This window comes from Typopeltis vanoorti, chromosome 5 (assembly GCF_054136105.1).
Source record: "Typopeltis vanoorti isolate ZY-2024b chromosome 5, IOZ_Tvanoo_1.0, whole genome shotgun sequence".
NCBI lineage: Eukaryota > Metazoa > Arthropoda > Arachnida > Uropygi > Thelyphonidae > Typopeltis > Typopeltis vanoorti.
In genome coordinates, this window is record NC_143553.1 from 55,106,767 (window position 1) to 55,128,346 (window position 21,580).

The 21,580-nt window shown below is 35.8% G+C and overlaps 1 protein-coding gene across 1 annotated transcript in view; it reads right to left on the minus strand.

The window, feature by feature from the left end:
- Positions 1 to 272: 272 nt before the first annotated feature.
- Positions 273 to 21,580, minus strand: part of LOC150106425 (fibroblast growth factor receptor-like 1) — a 59,353-nt gene continuing 38,045 nt past the window's right edge. Inside the window, exons 5-7 of the mRNA XM_090392994.1 lie at positions 11,602 to 11,723; positions 5,278 to 5,521; positions 273 to 694 (exon numbers count right to left, since the gene is read on the minus strand). Of these exons, the coding sequence (XP_090249120.1) occupies positions 273 to 694; positions 5,278 to 5,521; positions 11,602 to 11,723 (788 nt within the window). The remainder of the gene's footprint in view (positions 695 to 5,277; positions 5,522 to 11,601; positions 11,724 to 21,580) is intronic.

A 21,580-nucleotide genomic window follows, 5' to 3' on the forward strand; every position in this document is an offset into this window, starting at 1 on the left:
TATCATTCTTTTAACTCGTTTCTCAAAAAAATATTATTTAAATTTACCGGGTAGTAGATCAATAGAATAACATTGCATATTTTATCTATTATTTTGTCGCCCAGATATCTGGTGCCCACTTGGCCATCGCCCAGTTGACTGTGTCCTGCATTTTCAGTGCATTTTAATACTCACTCGGACACATCTCAGACCCTTAGAAAATACAAGGGAAATACGTTAAAAACTCACTGATTAGCGACGTCAATTTCATTCTTGATTTTCAATAATATGTTTCAGCAACATTTTTCACAAATGTCTTCAGCAGTGGTACCATAGGTCCAAGATGGATTAGTATGAACAGAACATATCGAACAATCAACATCTGTGCCTGATTGACCGTAATCAGTCCAACAGGTTTGACTATTAGGAAACTGAATATACTCTGATGCTTCTTCTTTACTGCTGATATTATAAAAATTGCATGAAGAATTAGTATCATACTGGCATGGTAGAGTAGGAGGAACAAAACTAGCATTATCTGTAATCTTTGTGTCTGGAGTTTTATTTTTTTTGACAACAGTACTTGATGATCTGGCCCTATGATCTCCTCTACAAAGGCATATAAGCAGTATGCCAACTGGAAGTAGCAAAACACACACTGCAATAATCATTGCATGCATGAAAGTCACCTCCTCTGAAGATGATGATGATGATACTAAAAAAAAGAAGAAGAAAGGAATATTAACATACATAGCATAAGTATTTTGTACATTTTGTAAATAACCAAAAGAAATGTTCCTTCACTAATAGTATCGTCCATAGTGGTAGCATCAACATACTGAAATATACTGAAACATACTGAATGAGCAAAATGTTAGACATGTCACCATAATAAATAGAATCAATAAGTGACATAATATATTGCCTCTGTGGAGGAAGAGGGGAGGGAGGAATAGAAAAAACCATCAGGTCAAGATGGTTTCTTCCTATGGAAGTTGCAAAAGGAAGTTGTGAGCAGCTTCCTTTTGCAACTTTATGGTGAGGAGTAGATTCTTTGCATGGATGATGGCTGAACCGTGGAATGCATTGCCTGATAGAGTGGTGAGAGCAAGAATGGTCAATGAGTTCAAGGAGTGGTATGATAGACTTCGTGTTTCCTAGAAAGGACCTCCCACGATGAGTTTTTTGACTCCATGGAGGCCTGAATAATAATAAAGATTGGGCATTTGGCTGGAAATAGCAGACTAAGGCAGACAGAGGATTGATGGGATCTTCAAATCTAATAGACGTGTCACAGTTAACAATGTCCTAAATAAGACAAAAAGCAGACTATCACTGAGGATACCATAGCTCTCCAATAAAAACAAAGCTACAAACTGGAAAAAGGGATTATGCAATGATGAATAATCCCCGTCCTATTACTCACCATACATGAACAAAAGGACAAGGGTATGACAAAAACATTAAGCCATGGAATGATCATGCTTTGTTGCAACTATACAGGAGGTGAATTGATAATCTGAATAGTGACCTACCTGTATTGCTCACCTAGGACACATTCATGTTGGCTATTTATTCTATGTGTGATGAACATTTCCAACAGGATAATTCACCATGTCCAGAAATGGTTACAAGAACATGACAGTTCCACTGACTATCATTCTACCCTAATGATTGGCCATATCATAGGAATAATAACCACCCTATCTATACCTGTCAACATGTTCAACATACAAATAGAACATCCATCGATGATCTTAAACATCAATGTATTCTTCAACATCCAATGTAAGTTGGTAAAATAGTTTTAACTATTTTATCGACTTTTGCAATATGTCCTCTGAACTTCAACTTTCCCCATCATCATGCCTCAAAATACCTAGTGTTATCAATTTCCTGTAATCCAGTATCATCAATGTAATAGACATTATGTACTCTTTTCATCCTGAAGTACATAACCTTAAATTTTCCCACCTTATGATTCTACACATATTATTTGACAGCAACTTTCCTGTTTGGCCTCCTCCTAAACTTCATGATCACACTTCCTGTAAAGATATCAAAACTCAACATTCTAAAACCTTAAGTTGCTTCCATTATATGTTGCTTAAGATCGTTGAATTTCTGGGGGATAACTAATTCACTGTTTCCCCATGCACTATCTCCTCCTTTCCAATCCACATTCCTATAATTGAAATCTCCCATTCGGATCAACTTTTTTTTACATGCCCAACCAATCTGCCTAAATATTCACAATCAGTGCTCTCTACATTCCCAGGATTATAACAGCAACATCTTATTTGATACACTGTTCTGTTAATTTCAGCTTCACCACAAACAAATTCAAAATCTTCACATGTACTACCATTTTCAACGTCCACTCTTAGTAGATACAATTGCTCTGCTATCATTAACAAAATTGTTTCTTCTCTTCCCATCTTCCTATCTTTCCAGAAAATTCTCTGTCCTTCTATTCACACCAGTACATCATCCTCAGACAACCGAGTTTCACTTACACCAATTATCTCTGGGAATACCAACTCAACTAATGCAACAAACTGAGCTCCCTAATTTCTGATACTCCTTACATTAGTATATAAACATGACAATTATACTCTTTTTTCAGGGGATCCCACCAACACCATTGCTCCATATTCAAGCTATAACATGCCTATCTCTTTGGTCTAACCATCCCTGTTTCCCTGATCTGATTTTCGTTCATATTCCTTTCATCCTCATCTTTATGCACTGCATCACTCTATCCTGCCATAATCCCTTTTTCAACCTTACATTGATCTTCCTCCTAACCTTCCATACTGCTTCACAATCTCTTTCTCTCCCTGATATCCTTAGCTACATTAACTTTATCTCGACACCATGCATTCTCAGCAAACAACAGTTTCTCCAGCACCAAAACTATTTAAATGTCAACCATCAACCTCAAACCAATCTGACTTCCATTCAAATTTTGATATTTCATGTAAATTTGCAGGAGATATAGTTGTTTGCTGATAATGAAAATTAGGAGAGGTTGTAAGGAGTAATACTGATGTCATCTCTTTAGAAAGATTTTAAAGACTTATCTGGGAAAAATGAGTAGAGTTACTTCTTTAATGTTAATGAGGGCAAAGTGTTGTACTTTGGTGTACAGAAATGAAAGACTGCATGCTGTTGATTTAGTGTTCCTACTGGCAGATAAAATTTGTTCAAGTGGTGATAGAGGTGTGAAGAATTCAAACGGTACACTGCAATGATTCCAATGACTACACAGCACACTGATGCTGTGATAAGGAGCCCACTATACCTAGAGATAAGTGATTGTATACACTAACCTGTATAAAGTCTTAATTAGATAAATTGACATACATTTTGAAAGAGATTATGTCACTGTTTTTTTTTTTCCATTCTGTCGGTTGTTTTGTACATTACTAAGAAAAATTGCAGTTGATGGGATTTTACGAGAGAGGAAAGAATTTTCCAGGATTATTATGGAGGGAATTATACATAGAATGAAAGAAAAGAGTTTATCCCTGCAAGTTGTATAAGGGTGTAGTGAACTAAAGGGGTAAGCAGATTTTTCACATGAAAAGTGATGTTAGGTGAAATGAGTTGCCATAGTTAGATATAAGCAGTAATAAACCAAGAGCACATTAGTTTAAGTACTGTGAGTAGGTTAAGGATTAGATAATCAGCAAACTTTGCTCTAGAAACCAAACACAGAACTTTTTTCAAGACACTTCAGGCCTCCAATAAGCAGGGTGATGATTTCATCTACCACCTAAAAGACATTCACAGACACTCTCCACCCAATAACTATGGGATTCAAACCCATAGTTATTGGATGGAGGGTGGATATACTATCTGTTTAGCTAACTGGCTGGTCGAGTAGTTGGCATATCTGCTCTCCAACTAATAGGGAGTCAGTTTAAATCCCACTACAAAAATGGGTGTTTTTGATTATTTTTAGGTGAGATGACTTTCATTGCCCATGAAATTCATCTCTCAACTAAAAGACCATGCTTCACTTATCCCAGTTTTAATATGTCCCCTTATTCTATCACCAGAATAAAATTATTCCTTTAGATCCCCCCCCCCCTCACTCTTTTTGATCTGGGTGCTCTTACTGTTTTCTCTTTCCCAAATATATCCCCTAGCTTGCACCTCTATAATATCATCTTTCTACTTGCTTAATTTCATCAATCATCATCCTTTCTACCACCATATTTTCTCTTCTAATCCTTGATAAAGATTACTTCTACTAAATATTTCTTAACTATCATGCAACAGTAATCTTACCTCTTCCCCTCCCCTTCTACCAATTCTTCTTTATGATATTGCTTAACATCTGCTTTAATCACCTCTTAAGTAATTCCACGTACATCAATCATCTAATTACTGAAAACTAATTCCATGTAGCTCCAGTTGTTTCATAAATATATATATATATATATATACATTAGCTAAAACTTAATGGAAATAGAGTAGCTCCTTACAGATTGGCTATACAGGACTTCTATGTTTCCAGTAAGTTTCAGTTAATATATATGCAGTATATATTGCCTGATGGAGTGGCGAGAGCGAGAACGGTCAATGAGTTTAAGGAGTGGTATGATAAACTGTGTTTCTTAAGGGGGGACCTCCCCCTCGATGAATCTTGACAGACTTTATGTTCTTAGGAAGGACCTCCCCCTCGATGAATCTTGACAGACTTTATGTTCTTAGGAAGGACCTCCCACGATGAGTCTTTTGACTCCATGGAGGACTGAATAATAATAATATGTTTTTCCCATTAAAGAACATTTAACAACACATAATGGAATATAATTTAATTCTGCATTTTGTTTTTATTTCACAAATATTGGTTTGAATTGTTTTGAATTATGACCAAAGTATCAAATAAGATCAGTGTATTAAGTGTTTTAATTGTGCATATTCTTTTGGGTAGTTTGCTGTCAGGATTTTTTTTTTTTTTTTTTTTTTAATCCTGACAGCAAAAGGTTTTGGAAGGAAAAATCCTGCCACATCTGTATGAGATTTCACAAACACTAAATGTAGTCTAACAATTCAATTATATTTAATGATAGCAATTGATCTTGATGGTAATAAAAATTAAAATAAAAAAAATGATCATGCCATGTGGATATATCTCTATCAGTTTTTTTAAACACAGACATGGAATATCATACTTCTAGTTACTATGCAATTTTTTGTGATGTAAGCAAAAAAAAAGATTTTAAAAGTTAACCGTCTGCCACCAGTAAATAATAGTTATATTCAATCTTGAAATTAGATACCTACATGGAATAATATGGAGAAAGGCACTTCGAATAATATATCCATCTTTACTGGCCACCAAGCATACATACTGACTTGAATCACTCATACTAGTATAAGGAATAAGAAGTTTACTCAGGAACACTCCATCAGAGATTTCAGTTAAATCAGTTGAATTTAACACACAGTAATAATTACTGTCATTATGATAAAGTGCATTCTTCTGTATCCCTTTGAGAAGCTCTTCAGAAGATAGCAATTTTAACCACTGTAATGACAAAATTATAATTAAAGGCTGCTATAATTAAAATTTTTGGATTCAAGTATATATAACATCAAATACATTCAATTTAAATTAGGATGTTAGTTTTAAATAAGACATTTTTTTTAATAAATGCCAAACTAATACTGCAATTTTGTATTAAGAAAGTTAATTTTAAGCAAAGGAGAAGGCAAGGTTAACGATATCAGAGGAATTGTGCCTGTGCAAAGTGGATGTGTAAGAGGGAAATAGCAGCAGACATTCTGAGCATATATTTATTAGCTGGATCATTTTAGGAGCTGTTTCAGGAGTAATGCCAGGTAGTTCATGCTACTGGATCTGCTCTGAGGAGGAAAAGGCTAAAATTTTAACATTCAGATAGGCTGAAATTGTGGGATGACAGGAAAGTCATAGCACAGATTTGTGTCCCTTTTGATATTTTATTAGCTGTAACCTTTTTGGCATAAGAGAATGTCACAACAGATGTGGTGACATACTTCCTCTTTGCATCCTGATATGTGATGTTCTACTTTGTCATAATCTATATCTTTTTCATTCTTCCACCTCCACATCCTTCTGCCATAACAAGCACACACACGATGGAACTGCAGCAGACTTTTTTGGACATAACCATATTTCTGACATTTAAATTATTGAACTTGCCCGCTAAAGGTGTTGCCTGTAAGGGGACAAAGAGTTGGTCTTCCGCAACACGAGGTGAAAAAAAAAAAAGTTTTGATAGTAATTATTAATTAGTGGCTTTATTATAGCTTAGAGTAAATTCTGATGCGAGTTAAGTTGTAATTGGTTGCAGTGTGTTTGAATCAGAAGTATTCGAGTTTGAAGCACTTTTTTTTCCCAATATATTGCTCTGTGTGTGTCGGGCAGCTTCTTTCTATGAATTCTTTCAGTCGACATACATCAATTAACTGGCATGTTTCGCCCAGTCTGCCAACATTTAACTATTACTTTTTGCATACTATTATACAAGAGTTTGTGGCATGCTGAGCCTGCAGCATGTGTGCTTCGTGCTTCACTGTTTCTTACATTCCACATTTTTAAACATAGCAGATAAGAAAAGAGGGAGTGCATGTTTATAGGAAATGTAGACAATAGGAAAAGCTGGGACTTTGATATCACCATCTCTGGTTTAAGTGGCAGGGATGATGGCATGTTGAACATTACTATAGGTGAAGACTTTTTTTGTTTTTTAATTTGATTTTTATGGTGCAAAGACATTAAAAGGTCATACTGCACCGGGACACAGGTCACAGCACTACATATGGTAAATGATTAGTAGGACAATCACAAACATTCATGCTCTTGGGAGGATGCGAACCCATGGCCTCATGGCTGGAGAGCGAATACGCTAACCACTTGGCCAACCAGGAAGGCCCGTAGGTGAAGATATATATATATACACATTGGCAGACCCAGGGAGGGGGCCAAGGGGCCCTGGCCCCCTCCAAAAGAAAAAGGAAAAAACACTAGAAAAATTTCTAAAAATCTTTCCCTAATTAAAATTCTTTTTTTTTTTTTTTTAAATTTAGGTTGTGTCGTGTCTTCTATTTCTATGCTACTTATGAATTAGCGGTCACATAAGGGGAATACCCTATAGCGCTCTTAAATCCTGGCCACTGTGAACGCAAGGTGAATGAAGTGGTGCTCAGGCACTACTTCGTCTGCCCGAGCCGGGCCAGAAGGATCACAGGTATAATGTATTGGCGATCACTGCAGATGCTCAGTCAGACTCCCCCCCCCAAAAAAAAGATTCAATATTGAGTGCTCGGCCCCCTCCAAGATTAAATCCAATGATTTAATCTTGGGGGGGGGCAGAGTTGAACGGATAAAAATATTTTTAATACAATGAATTTGCATTAAAAATATTTTTATCCATTCAACTAAAATTCATTAAATTTCATTCATTCAATAAAATTCATTAGGTAATTATAAAAATTTATTTTAAAGAATAAATCCAGTTTTCTTTTCTTTTTACAAAGCTCTTGAATTATTTCAGTCGTGGTTACATTAATCTCTCTCTGTGTGTGTATATATATAGCAAAGCCAGTCCGTTCAATAGTAATTGTATCATGGTAGATCTTCAATAGGTTTTTAAAAGGTATAAGTTAGAAAATGACCTTTCACTGATGCATGTTGTTACCAGAAGCGCTGCAAATATTTTTAATAAGTTATAGATGTTAGGATATATCATTTTGTCACACTTTGAAACTGCATCAACGGCATTTTTGCATGGAGCTATTGCAAATGATTTTTCAAATTTCTTATACAACAACTTGAATTCGGCATTCAAAATTGCTGGATTTGTATAAGGCAAATCACCGGCATAAAATTCACGCAATTGATGAAAATCTTCCATTGCACTTGCTGTTGGAGCAGCTTTTCTATTTGGTAGAAGAGAACAAAATATATTTTAAAATGTTGTGGTGCCGAGTGAAACGTTCATGAAGTTGAGTCAATATTTGGTCAATAAATGGAATGAATAGTTCTCCTGAAATACTCTTCTACAGAATCGGCTGGAACATTGGACACCTTAATGTTTGTTTTGATGAAGTCCATGGCTTTTTAATGTCAATATTAAAATGATTGGCTTTTATCCATGCTCATTGTAAATATCTTTAAATGAAGAATCTGGTGAATGGTATTTAATTGAGCCACAACATCAACAAAATTTAGGGCAATTAAGAGGTCACTGTCAGATTTTTGCATTATTTTAGACAATGGTAAGATGCATGCAAATATTTTTTGCAAGCTAAATAAAAATATTATAAATCTTAAAAGATATTAATATTATAATATAAACAACAAGGACATCCTGTCTTTTAGGGGTATTGAAGAAATTGTGTACCTTTACAATTATGCCAATGCAATTTCTTATTTGTCACAGATATAGCATTTCCAAGTGCCAAATTCAAACTATGTGATGCACAATGAATATATAAAGCCTGTCGATATTATTATTACATAACATTTCCAGGTAGTCCACTACTCTACAACTCTCCATCTTCACCAACCACAACTACAATCATCATCATCATCTACACCGATACTATCTACCATCGACCACTGCCACTAGTATTTTCACAGACAATCACAATTATCCATGCCCATGGCGGGATTCGAACTCGCAGCCTTTTGGCTGGAGAGTCAAAAATTAAATTCTGTGGATAAAAATTAAAACAAAGTTTTAATTTTTATTAAACAAATAAATAAAATGATAGAATTATGTTACTATTTACTTTTAATGAGATGGATTAAAATCTCGACCTTGCAACGTTGCTGAATATCTGGCTCAATATTGGTCAACTTCAGTTGAAGATCGGCACGCACACACACACACACACACTAAGACGAATTCTATATTTTGTTTTTATTTGAAGGAGCAATGAAAATCGTTTCTTGCAAAGATAGGTTGCAAAAAACTGCATGACGATTTTCGACTTCTTCAAATAATTCAGCAAAATTCACTTCTCACTGAAGGCGAGATCCAGAAGCGAGCCAAACCTTGATCACGAAATTGCATTTTAAGCCCACTGTCACTTGAAAGCTCAATTAGCTGCTTTTTTCGATAACGAAAGGTCATTCTCATGACTGCAAGCCTGAAATGGATTGTGAAATCACAGAAATTTCCTATAAAAAGTTATTCGGAAAATGTTTCCAAATTCTGTTTCAGAGTTTTGAAGTGGACACAAACCCTTTCCCAGTGGTTAAATTCTAATCTAATAAGTTTCGTGGCCCTATACAAAATAATCAATTGTATTTACCTTTTGAATACTATCCGGGGAAGCTCCAAACCTCCCCGTCCCATTCATCACAGGTTCTTAATCAGGCTACTGTTGATATTGACTTTATATACACATTCAAACCTGTAAACAATTGTTGAATAATAACACAATAATGTAGGCATAATTACTGTAAAGGGAGAAAAGTCACAAAACAGAAAAATGTTCCTACAAAATATTTACCTTTAAATGCTGTATTTAAAGGTAAATACTTTTATTAAAAGTATTTACCTTTAAATACTTTTAAATGCGATCCACTGGTCGAGTGTCCAGCAAATCTTTCCTTTCATTCAGCGTATTAATATTATCGCATTGCATTTTTCTTCAGACACTACACACAAACTGTCATTACAAACTCATTTTGTATTATCACTGTCATCCGACATATTTTTCCGTTTAAAGAAGGTACCAATGTACTTATCCATAATTGAAATACCGTACTTACTCGCATATAACTCTCACACCTGATTTTACTTTTCGAAAAAAAGAAATTAAAAAGTTTTGCATATACCTCGCAAATGAAAAAAAAGCTGAAACACATTCAGAGCAGGGCGATAGTAACTTGCTCCCGTGGTAAACAACATGCCCTCCCCCAATAGCCACTATATTGCAGAGGTAAGAAAAACAAGTACTTTTATTATGTCAGTGAATAAGGTATAAGCAGTCTATGTAATATATTTCTCAACAAATAGTGCAATTAGACACAACTGAGATAAAAACGACACTAATTAATAAATCACATGTCCCCTCATACAGAAACTATGCTGTATATATAGACTCAAGCAAAACCATATGTTGCACTGGCAAACACGGTATCTAACTAAAAACTATTGTTATTAATTAGATTGTGTGAGTTCGCTCGGCAGCAATAAAATTCAACCGAAAGTGTTAAAATTTGTAAACGTGTTATAACTAAGATATATATATAGTGAATGCTGTTATGGCAGTCATATTATTGGAATTCGGTTGAAGAGAGTTAGCATTTCAACTCAATTGTCAGCTTGCTTTTCGTGTGATTTCCGAAAAATATATAAATACTGGAGTTAAGTCACAACACATTTTGTCTAAGTATTACTTAGCACTTCTGAAGATATATTGAGCCTTGGTTGAAGGAGGAAAATCTTCAACAATAAAAATCAATAAACAACAAGCAATTGGTTAATATGTGGTCATGTGGACAACATGTTCACTTCAAATCTGACAAAACAGCAAGGGAAGGTGGAAGCAATAAAACCACATTGTTTTTCACTTCACCCCTCTTTTATTCGTCATTCTGCTGCTACAAATTAAAATAGTGGCAGAATGTTCATTCCATGAACATTCTGCCACTATTTTTTTTTAAGTAATCATTTTATTTTAATAATTTTTACTTATTCAATTTTAATTTATTTTTGTTTGGATAATTAAAATATATAGATTTGTTTGGTTAATTTAAGTCTGTGGACTACCTGTCCCATCGTCGTGGATCATAGATTGAGAAACACTGCTATAGGGTTCTCTTACCTTATGTGACCCCTAATTCATAAGTAGTATAGAAATAGAAGACATGACACAATGAAAAATGAATTTTAATTAGGAAAGGTATTTTGGAAAATTTTCTAGTGTTTTTTAACTTTTTCTTTTGGAGGGGAACCAGGGCCCCTTTGCTCCCTCCCTGGGTGCGCCACTGCCAGTAGCATGATCAAGGAAGACAAGTGCGAGATGACAATAGTCTTAATAATAGGTAGTGTGACTGAAGATGTGAAGGATCTAAAGGATGACATCCATCATAAAGGTGCATCTTGAGTGAAGGTAGGATGGTTGGAGAGGAAGATAGAGGTACTAAAAGAGAGAGAGGAAATGGAAAGTATGAAAAATGAGTTGATTCACATGAAGGGAGAGACTGGGAGATGTGAAAAGCTAACTAATGTGAAACAAATATTATTATGTGACCCCTCCAGGGAGTCCAAAGACTCACTGAGGGAGGTCAAATAAGAGGAGGTGTATGAGAGAAAGTTATGGGAATGAGAAAAGAACAAAGAACAGGAGAACCAGAGAAAGAGAAGGAATGCAAGAAAGTTGAGAAAGAGTACAGGAGCAAGGGATAGAGAAATGAAAGAAAGGTAGATGATAAGAGAGATCAAATAACAGACCAATCTAGTAGAAAGTTTTTGAGAGACAACTGAGTTGGTCTTTTAAATAATAAAATCCTATGGGCTAAATATGATATACCCATTAAAGTGATCACAGATAAATTTTTTTACAAATTGAGATTTCATGTCATGATGAAGAAATTTTATTTCTTACTGTTATATGCAAATCAACTTTAGTTCTGCTATGAACTTTACACCGGAAAATTGCTGTATTTCCTTCAAGCACTGTTGTATTCATAGGGTGGACTCCAAGGAACTCTGATTTCTTTGATGGATCTAAATACAAGAAATAAAAAATAAAAATAAAACAATTACATACCTCCAGAGGTGTACAGTACACGCACAATTTTTTTTTTTTTTTTTTTTAAATGTGGCTCCTACCCACAAAAGGTTGTAAACTTATAGTGCATTAATACTGTTGGTGAGTTAAAGATTTGTTTTATTTAAATTGTATGTTTTTTATTTATGCTTTACATCATCCACAAACCCTGCTCTAGACACCAAACATGAAACTGTTTCAAGCCACTTCAGGCCTCCAATAAACAGGGCATGGTTCAGATCATTAAAATTCATCTTCCACCTAGACTAGACATTTACAAACGTCGATGCCAAACAATGGATTCAAACCCACAGCTTGTTGGTTGGAAGGTAGACATGCTAACTACCTTGGCCAACCAAGACCAGCAATATATCAATGTAACATTGCTAGCTTCCTACACAATTTTCTTCCAAATTAATCTTTTATTTGTCAAATACTGTCAGATCTTACATTTCAAACTATATCACTATAAAAAAAATAATTTTAAACTTTAAACTCAGAGATTATTCTAATACTGCTGTTAATCTAAAAAAAAAAAAACATGTTAAGATGATCCAAGTTTATACATCAGATTACTTTCATGGAGATGATGAATATGGGGAATTTCTTTCACATCTACAGATAGAAATTGATATTAATAATAGAAGGGTAAGTCGGGTACGAATGAATTGACGGGTACGAATGAATTGAAAGGTGATAAATTTTTTATGAGAGAGGACTTGAAAGTATTGTTAAAGGTAGTGAAAGAAAAGAGTGACAGAGTTAGAATGGTTAGTCTCTTGCCGCGGTATGACAGAGAGGAGTTTAGAAGGAGGGCCATAATCGCAAATGACATTATGCGCAGGTTATGCAGACGGTGTGGTGTGGAATTCATGGACGTGTGGAATGAGTTTGAAGGGCGAAAGGACTTATACAAGATGGATGGCCTGCATTTAAATGGACTTGGTGTGCGGAGACTGGAAAGAGTATTGCTGAATGAAGCGAAAATGGATGTGCAAAACCACGGAAACTAGAACTACCAAGGAGGGGGGGGGGATGGATATGCAGACATCAGCGAGACAGATGAGCGTAAGAATGTATATAATGTACCCGAGCCAGCACAAAGGACAAAAAATGGGAATGGGTCATTTAGAATAACGCATCAATATGGGGGTGGGACTAAGGGATCACTGCATTTCATGTATACTAATGCCAGGAGTATTAGGAACAAGAAGGAAGGATTTTTGGCCTTGATTGGCTCTTCCTGGCCACAGGTTATTGGCATTAGTGAAACATGGCTGACGGAAGATGATATAGTTAGTGGGATAGAATGTGTAGGTTATAGTGTGTTTAGGAGGTACAGAGAGAATAAAATGGGGGGAGGGGTATTATTGATGATAGCTGATGAACTGCAGCCAAGGAGAATTGAAGTTGTATCGCAGGATAGTGAAAGGAGCTCATTTGAGGATATTTGGTGTGAGATTGAGACTGGCAGAATAAAATATACAGTTGGGTGCTGCTATAGACCAGGTGATGGAATAGATGGTGGAGATAGTATGCATAGGGAAATTGATGAAATGAGTGGAAGGAGGGTAATTATTATGGGGGATTTCAACTATGGTAACATTGATTGGAAGGAGGAGAGGACACGTGCGAGGAAGGAAAAGGATTTTATTCAATTATTAAGGGATAACTATCTGAGACAGCATGTAATTGAAAATACTAGGGGTGTGAGAGTGCTTGACCTGGTAATAGCATCTGAAAATTTGACTGTAATGAATATGACCATGTTGCCACCAATTGGTGAGAGTGATCATAAGGTCTTGACCTGGGAGGTGGCTAAAGGTGTGGAATTTTCGATTAAGACAAGGTATATGTGGAATTACCGTGCTGGCAAGTATGACAAGCTTAGGAGATTGCTTGGATCAGTGCCATGGCACTGATCCAAGCAATCTCCTAGGATCAGTGCCATGGCATGTACAACTGCAAGGGCTGGATGTCGATAGAGCATGGGAAGTGGTCAAGGAGCATTTACAGGAGGTTATGGCTGATTGTATACCTAGGGTCCGAATAGTAAAACAAGTAGGGGTTAAATGGATGAATAACACTATTAAGCTTGAGCTGCAAAAAAAGAAACAACTGTGGAGGGAATTTAAAGAAAGGGGTGACCTGCAGGCACACGAATGGTATAAAGTGCAGGCCAGAAAGGTAACGAGTGTGGTAAAAAAAGCAAAAGCGGATTATGAAAGGAAACTAGCTATGCAAGCAAAAGAGAATCCCAAACAGTTCTTTCAATATGCTGCAAGCAAGAAAAAAACTGTACACAGCAAAATGATTTTAAGGAATGACAATGGTAAGGAGGTCAATATAGTGGAGTTACTGAGCACCCACTTTGCAAAAGCATATCATCCAGGTGGTGACATTGAAAAAATGAAGGAACCATTAGTTTATATGGGAATAGTGATGAATAAAGTGGAGGTGACTAGTCTATTACAGAACCTTAATGTGAACACATCTGTGGGATTGGATGGTACACCGGTACGGGTCTTGCGTGAAGCGGCTAAGGAATTATCAGTGCCCTTGACCATGTTGTTTAATCTGAGTCTCTGGTCTGGTTTAGTCCCGAAGGTGTGGAAAGAAGAGAAAATAGTTTCACTGCATAAAGGAGGATGCAAGACTACGGTTGCAAATTACCGACCGATCAGCATATCAGGAGTCGTTGTCAAGGTCTTGGAGAAAGTAGTCAAGGGAAAAATACAGGAATGGATTGATGAAAATGAGATACTGTACAGGGGACAGCATGGCTTTGTGAAGGGTAGATCGTGCTTCAGTAACTTGCTCAAGTTTTATAACAAGGTGACGGCTGAACTGGATAAGGGAAATGGGTTTACAGTGATACTGCTGGACCTGGCAAAGGCGTTTGACAGGATACCACATGGAATACTAATCCGTAAACTACAACATATGGGAATGGATATAGGGTTGGTGAGATGGATAGGTGGTTGGTTGATGGAGAGAGAGATATCAAAGAGTAGTTTATTCAGGAGTAGAGTCCAAAAGACGGCCTGTGACTAGTGGTGTGCCGCAGGGTTCTGTTCTTGGACCATTGCTGTTTAATCTGTTCATTAACGATATAGGGAAGGATCTAAGTGGAACAATTCATTTGTTCGCTGATAATGCAAAGTTGGGTAGGGCAATAGTGAACGCAGAAGATGTCAAAGTCTTGCAGGATGACTTAGATAGATTGGAGTTCTGAGCTAAGGAGAATGGATGTCAATTTAATGTGACAAAATGTAAGGTTATGCATTTTGGGGTGAAAAGATTAGCAGCAGTATACCACATTGGTGGAACTGTACTCCAAGAGATTGATGAGGCCAGGGACTTGGGAGTGTTGGTGGATAGGGAGATGAAGTTTAGGGGGCACATTGCAAAAGTAGCGAAATCAGCTCATCAACTCACTTGGTTGTTGAAAAATACCTTGACGAGCAGAAACAAGCAAGGTATTGTACCTCTGTATCGAGCCTTGATAAGACCTCATCTCGACTACTGTGCCCAGATTTGGTCACCTCGGTTCCTTCTTGATGGGGAGGAGGTGGAGAGGATCCAGAGGCGAGTGACTAAGATGATAACAGGTCTATGGAATGAACCATATGAGAACAGGTTGAAGATTTGTGGGTTGCAGAAACTAGTTGATAGGCGGAAAAGGGGAGATATGATTGAGACATTCAAATTGCTATAGGGATTCTATAGGATTAATTCAGAGGATATTTTTGAGATCAGGACTGGTGGTGGGAGAACTAGGGGACACCTATGGAAGCTGGGCAAGAGTGTGGTTAGCAGGGGTGTTAGAGCTGGGTTCTTTACTTTTAGAGTGGTAAATGAGTGGAATAAGCTGCCAGAGTCTGTTGTGGGTGCTATGACGCTAAATGAGTTCAAGGCAAGGTATGATAGATACTGTGAGAACGTAATCGCATAGTTGTGTGGACATGATGTTTAGGGCCTCCCTCGATGAGTCTAAGGACTCCTGGAGTCACCCGAAATAATAATAATAATAATAATAATAAAAAAAGTCTTACTTTAGCAATCTACTTGCACTTTATAATAGTAGCAAAATATTCTGGATAAGGGAAACTCATTTGCAATGATATTTTTGGAATTTGGAAAGACATTTGATAGATTGTCACATGACAAGTTGTTATATAAGATGGGGATAATCGGATGGATAACAAACTGCTCAGATGGATTGCAGAATGACTCTCTTAATATCAGCAAGTTATTGTATTGAAGTGGCCCAAAAAAAGAAAGGTAACTCTGGTATGCTGCAGGGTTCTATTCTGCTCTTAGATCAGTAAAGTCTAACCCATGTATTACTTATATTTTGTGTGGACTGACAGGGGATCTTCAGTTATTTGCTGATGATGCAAAATAGAACAAAGTTATAAAGAGTGATGCTGATGTTAACTCTCTTTAAATAAATTTTTAACTTAGATGAATGAGTGGGGATACACTTCTAATGTTAATAAATGCAAGGTGTTGTATTTTGAAGTGCAGAGTTATAAAGCTGTGTACTATATTGGCTTCGGGGGGGGGGGGGGATTCAATATCTGGGAGTGATGATGCTCAAAAGTGGCTTTAGTTCAGATGTGCATCAAGTGCTGCAAAGACTACATAGTGTATTGCTGTTATGATATGGAACATACTGACAAGTAGAGATAAGGGGATGGTTCAGGAGACCACCCATGGATCACTGCAATCAAATTTGGCATCTAGTTTCCATTGTGATGTGGAAACTCAGTAGTCTAAGGCAATATCAGGACACTGGAATCTTGATTAGGGAGAGAGGATGGGAAGGGAAACTACAGAGTTTAACATATAAGTATAAAAGAGATGACATGACAATGATGTACTAAGGGGATTTTATTAGATTAATACAGAGTAGACTGTGAGAGGAGTGAATGAGAGCATCCCTGGAGTAGTGTAAAGGTCTGGTTAAGAGCAAAAGTGGGGAGTAGATTTTTTTACATGGCAGCAGTAGATGAGTAAAATTCATTGCCAGAATGCATTGTGAATGCTAGAAATGTGTATGAATTTAAGATTCAGAATGATGGATGTGTTACCTGCTACCACAATGAATCTGTTTATTCCGTGGAAGCTTTCTTATAATATTACTATTATTAATAATAAACGACATGGGAGAGTTTAATGCAGAAACAAGCAGGTATTCTAAAGATATGGGGGGGGGGGCCAAACAATGGGGAAATTTTGGATTGATGAAAGAAATAAAAGAGTGATAGTTAAATTTTCACACAAACAGTGATCACTGTTTTTTTCATAGAAATCATCAGAAATATATATATGGACTTCACCTGATGCAAAACTAAACATTGCAATGATTATATCTTAATCAACAAAAATGAAAAACATCATTCCAAAATATAAAACATTTGAAAGAAAACATGGATTCTGATCACGAATTCTATTAACCAAAATAAAGTTTTGAGATATTGACATACTCACTGTGAAAATACAGAATTTTAGGAAAAAGAAAAAAATGCAATACCAGTACAATAAAACAAATCTATAAAAACAAAAAAAGAGAGACACAGAAGAAGGAGGGGGAAAAGAGAAAGAGAGAGAGAGACCTAATAATAATAATTGGCTTACTTCTCAAATAAAAGACCAGTGGAGTCAAAAGAAAGTAAAATAAGAACTTATTACTCAAAGCATGTCTTAATTACAAATAAAACCCCACACACTTTTAAAATTAAAAAAAAAAAATAGTATCACATCTAAATGTAAAAAAGTAAAAGCAAACTGGATGAATTAGAAAGCAAATATATGTCAGGATACATCCCATAATATAAAATTAATACATGGTACATTAAAAGAACTTCCAAAAACATAAACCTGTACCATCAAAAATGAAAGATAAAAGACGACTGGTAAAGTTCAAAAAATTTCTGAAATTTGGAATTATCACTTCAGACAAATTTCTGCAAAAACTAACCCTAAAAATTACAAATAAAAAGTTTGATAAAAAATAAGGTGAAAAATATTACGGATGGAAATAAATGCTACAATGAGACAAATGAAAACAGAAACCCCAGGTAGAGATGAAACTGACCCAATTCTGGGAGTGTGAAGGAATAAGAGCAAATCATTATTTAGTGTAGTTATGGAATGAAAGTTTAACCTCTAGAGAAATCCCTAATAACTAGAAATTAAGATGCAGATAGAAAGATAAAAAGTTAACATACTAACTATAGACTATTATAACCTTATTAACTTACACATATAAATTCTTTATAAGAATTATACACAACAGTATAAAAGCAACTTACGGGAAATATACAGGAAATAAACACCTTAGATTTAGAAAAGGAAGATTCACAACAGATACATTCTTTTACAAGTGTAGAACTCACATGAAAAAAAAAATGCTTATTGCTGGTTTATAAACTTTAAACAAGCATTTGATTAAATAAGGCTATTTCAAATATTAAAACAAAAAAGAAAAGAGAAAAAAAAGAACGCTCAATATCATAATAAACCTTGACGAGCAGAGACAAGCAAGGTATTGTACCTCTGTACCGAGCCTTGATAAGTCCTTATCTCGACTACTGTGCCAAGATTTGGTCACCTAGGTTCCTTCTTGATGGGGAGGAGGTGGAGAGGATCCAGAGGCAAGTGACTAAGATGATAACAGGTCTATGGAATGAACCATATGAGAACAGGTTGAAGATTTGTGGGTTGCAGAAATTACTTGATAAGCGGAAAAGCAGAGATATGATTAAGACATTCAAATTGCTAAAGGGTTTCTATAGGATTAATTCAGAGGATATTTTTGAGATCAGGACTGGTGGTGGGAGAACTAGGGGACACCCATGGAAGCTGGGCAAAAGTGTGGTTAGCAGGGGTGTTAGAGCTGTGTTCTTTACTTTTAGAGTGGTAAATGAGTGGAATAAGCTGCCAGAGTGTTGTGGGTGCTATGATGGTGAGTGAGTTCAAGGCAAGGTATGATAGATACTGTGAGAATGTCATATAGTTGTGTGGACATGATGTTTAGGGCCTCCCTCAACGAGTCTAAGGAGTCCCTGGAGTCGCCCGTAATAATAATAATACTCCAGTAAAAAAAATTTTTGAGCAGTTGAAACTTATGAAATACCAGATAAGGGAAGAGTCCAGATAATGTCCTCTCTCACCAAATTTGTTTAACCTATCAGTAGAGGAAATGGTAAACGAGTTAACCTCCATTCTGATTAGCTGGCATGGTCCACCCTGCCAGTCTGGTTGAATGGCTGGCTGAGTGGTTAACATATCAGCTCTCCAGCCAACATGCTGCAAGTTCAAATCCTGCAGTAGGTATGGACATTTGTAATTGTCCTTGGGTGGGAGATGAATTTCATCATCCAGTATGAGACTGGATGACTACTGTGCATAATGGAGACCTGAAGTGGCTTGAAAAAATAAATAAATAAAAAACAGAAAATAAATAAATAAAAAACAGAAAATAAATAAATACAAGAAAAAAATATATTTATATATTTTATAAATATATATATATTTATAAAAAACAAATTAAAAAAAATTAAATATTATCCTTAATATGCCCATTGTATTAATGTACAATATGTTTACAACTTTTCTTGGGTGAGAGTTACATTAAAAAAAAGCAAAATTACATGATCTAAAATGTGCAGATATATTATTTATAGATAATAAGGAAAAGTGTGTGAAAGAAAACCTAAATAAAAACAAAGATTATGCAATACAGATACATTTTAGTAAAAACAAAGCAATGACAATAAACAAAGGCAAAGAAGAACTTAATGCTTAAGGAAATAAATTAGAACAGGTTAAAAATTTAATTATTTAGTCATCTTAATCCCAGACAATTTATGAAGAAACTATTAAACACAGAATAAATTATGACTAAACCATGTGGACAGACTTAGTATTATAAGTTATTCTCATATATATTCTCAGGGGTTGTTATCAGGTTGACATGGAATAGATTTTTCAAGAGGCCATTGCTGGAAACTGTATAAAGAGGATGTAAGCAGTAGGTTCTTTGCATGGAGAATGGTTGGTGAGTGGAATACATTGCCTGAGTGTATTGTGAATGTAGACACATTGAATCAGTTTAAAGCACAGTTGGATGAGCAATGTGGGCAATAGTATGTACCTCTCAAGATGAGTCTCTGACTCCATGGAGGTCAGATGTTAATAATAATAATAATAAACACTTCAGCTATCTTTTCAGATGTAAGCAGAATATATGAGATACAAATAATAATGTTTTGGCTTAAGTTAGGGGTGGCTGTATTTGCAGCCATAGTTAATGGCTGCAAATCAATGCAGCTATTAAGTGTGACTATATTAATTTGCCTAAAATTTGGGAGATAAGCATTCTAAGATCAACTCTAACCAAACAACTGTAAAAATTTTAATTTAAAGAATGTTAGATAGAATATTAAAGAATGTTGATGACAAAAGGTCTGAAGTCCTAACTTAGTGCATTACAGTTTGAAATTTGCCAGCAGTGTGAGGACCCCTGTGAAAAAAGGGTATATGTGGAACTACAAGGAGGGGGATGATTATGAGGAGCTCAGGAGACAGCTTGTGGGTGTCTCCTGAGCTCCCCTCACCACCTTTGCAATATGCTCCCTGAATTTCAGTTTTCTATCAATCATCACCACCAGATTGCTGGTCTCCCCTATTTTCTCCAGTAAAACTCCTCCGACAGAGTATGCAGTTGCAGGCGTAGACTTCTGTGGTTCAAATTAATTGGTTCAAAAGATATATTTCGGTGATTACAACACATTTTTTATTATTCAGTTATACAAAATACTGAAATAATAGTTTCCGACAAGTTTCGTAAATCATAGGATTTACATCTTCAGGGGGTAAATAGTATAACTTAAAGTTTCATCATCATCATCATCATCAAATTCCTGCCATGTACCCTCAAGGACAAGAGAATTAATAAATACAAATCATAACCATCTGGTTATTCATAAAAGTCAAATAACAGAATGCAGATATAAAACGTTATTGACGTTGAACAATACTGGACGATGTCACGTGTTCTTGTTCTCGTTAATACAGTCCGAGCTCAGATTGAGGTAGATTTTTTATTAGAGCTGACCACACTTGATAGAGAATTAAATCTTGATTTTTATTGCATTGGGTTGGGTTTTTTAGCATATTAGCAGCTTCTTTAAATTTTCTTATATAACTGTTGTATGACATCGTCGTTTTTTGCCAGAGTACATCGTGTCCAGTGGAAGTGGTATGGAAAGCAAGACCCATTTTTTCTTCTCTTTTGTATTGTACGTCTTTTTGGTGTTCGGCCATGCGTATTTCTCCAGATCTTCCTGTCTGTCTTACATAGCAAATCCCGCAAGAGCAATGGATTTTGTAGACTCCTGGTTTTTTAAGAGGACGATGAGGTGGTTTTGGTGGATTTAGGAATCTTGAGATTTTTTCCATAGGAAGGAAGGCTACTTTTATGTTGTGTTTGTTCATTAATTTGGCAAGCTTATCTGTAACATTTTTGATATAAGGAAGCTTGCTTTCCATACCACTTCCACTGGACACGATGTACTCTGGCAAAAAGCGATGATGTCATACATAGAAAACAACAGTTATATAAGAAAATTTAAAGAAGCTGCTAATATGCTAAAAACCCCAACCCAATGCAATAAAAATCAAGGTTTAATTCTCCATCAAGTGTGGTCAGCTCTAATAAAAAATCAACCTCAATCTGAGCTTGGACTGTATGAACGAGAACAAGTGACATTGTCCAGTATTGTTCGACGTCGATAACGTTTTA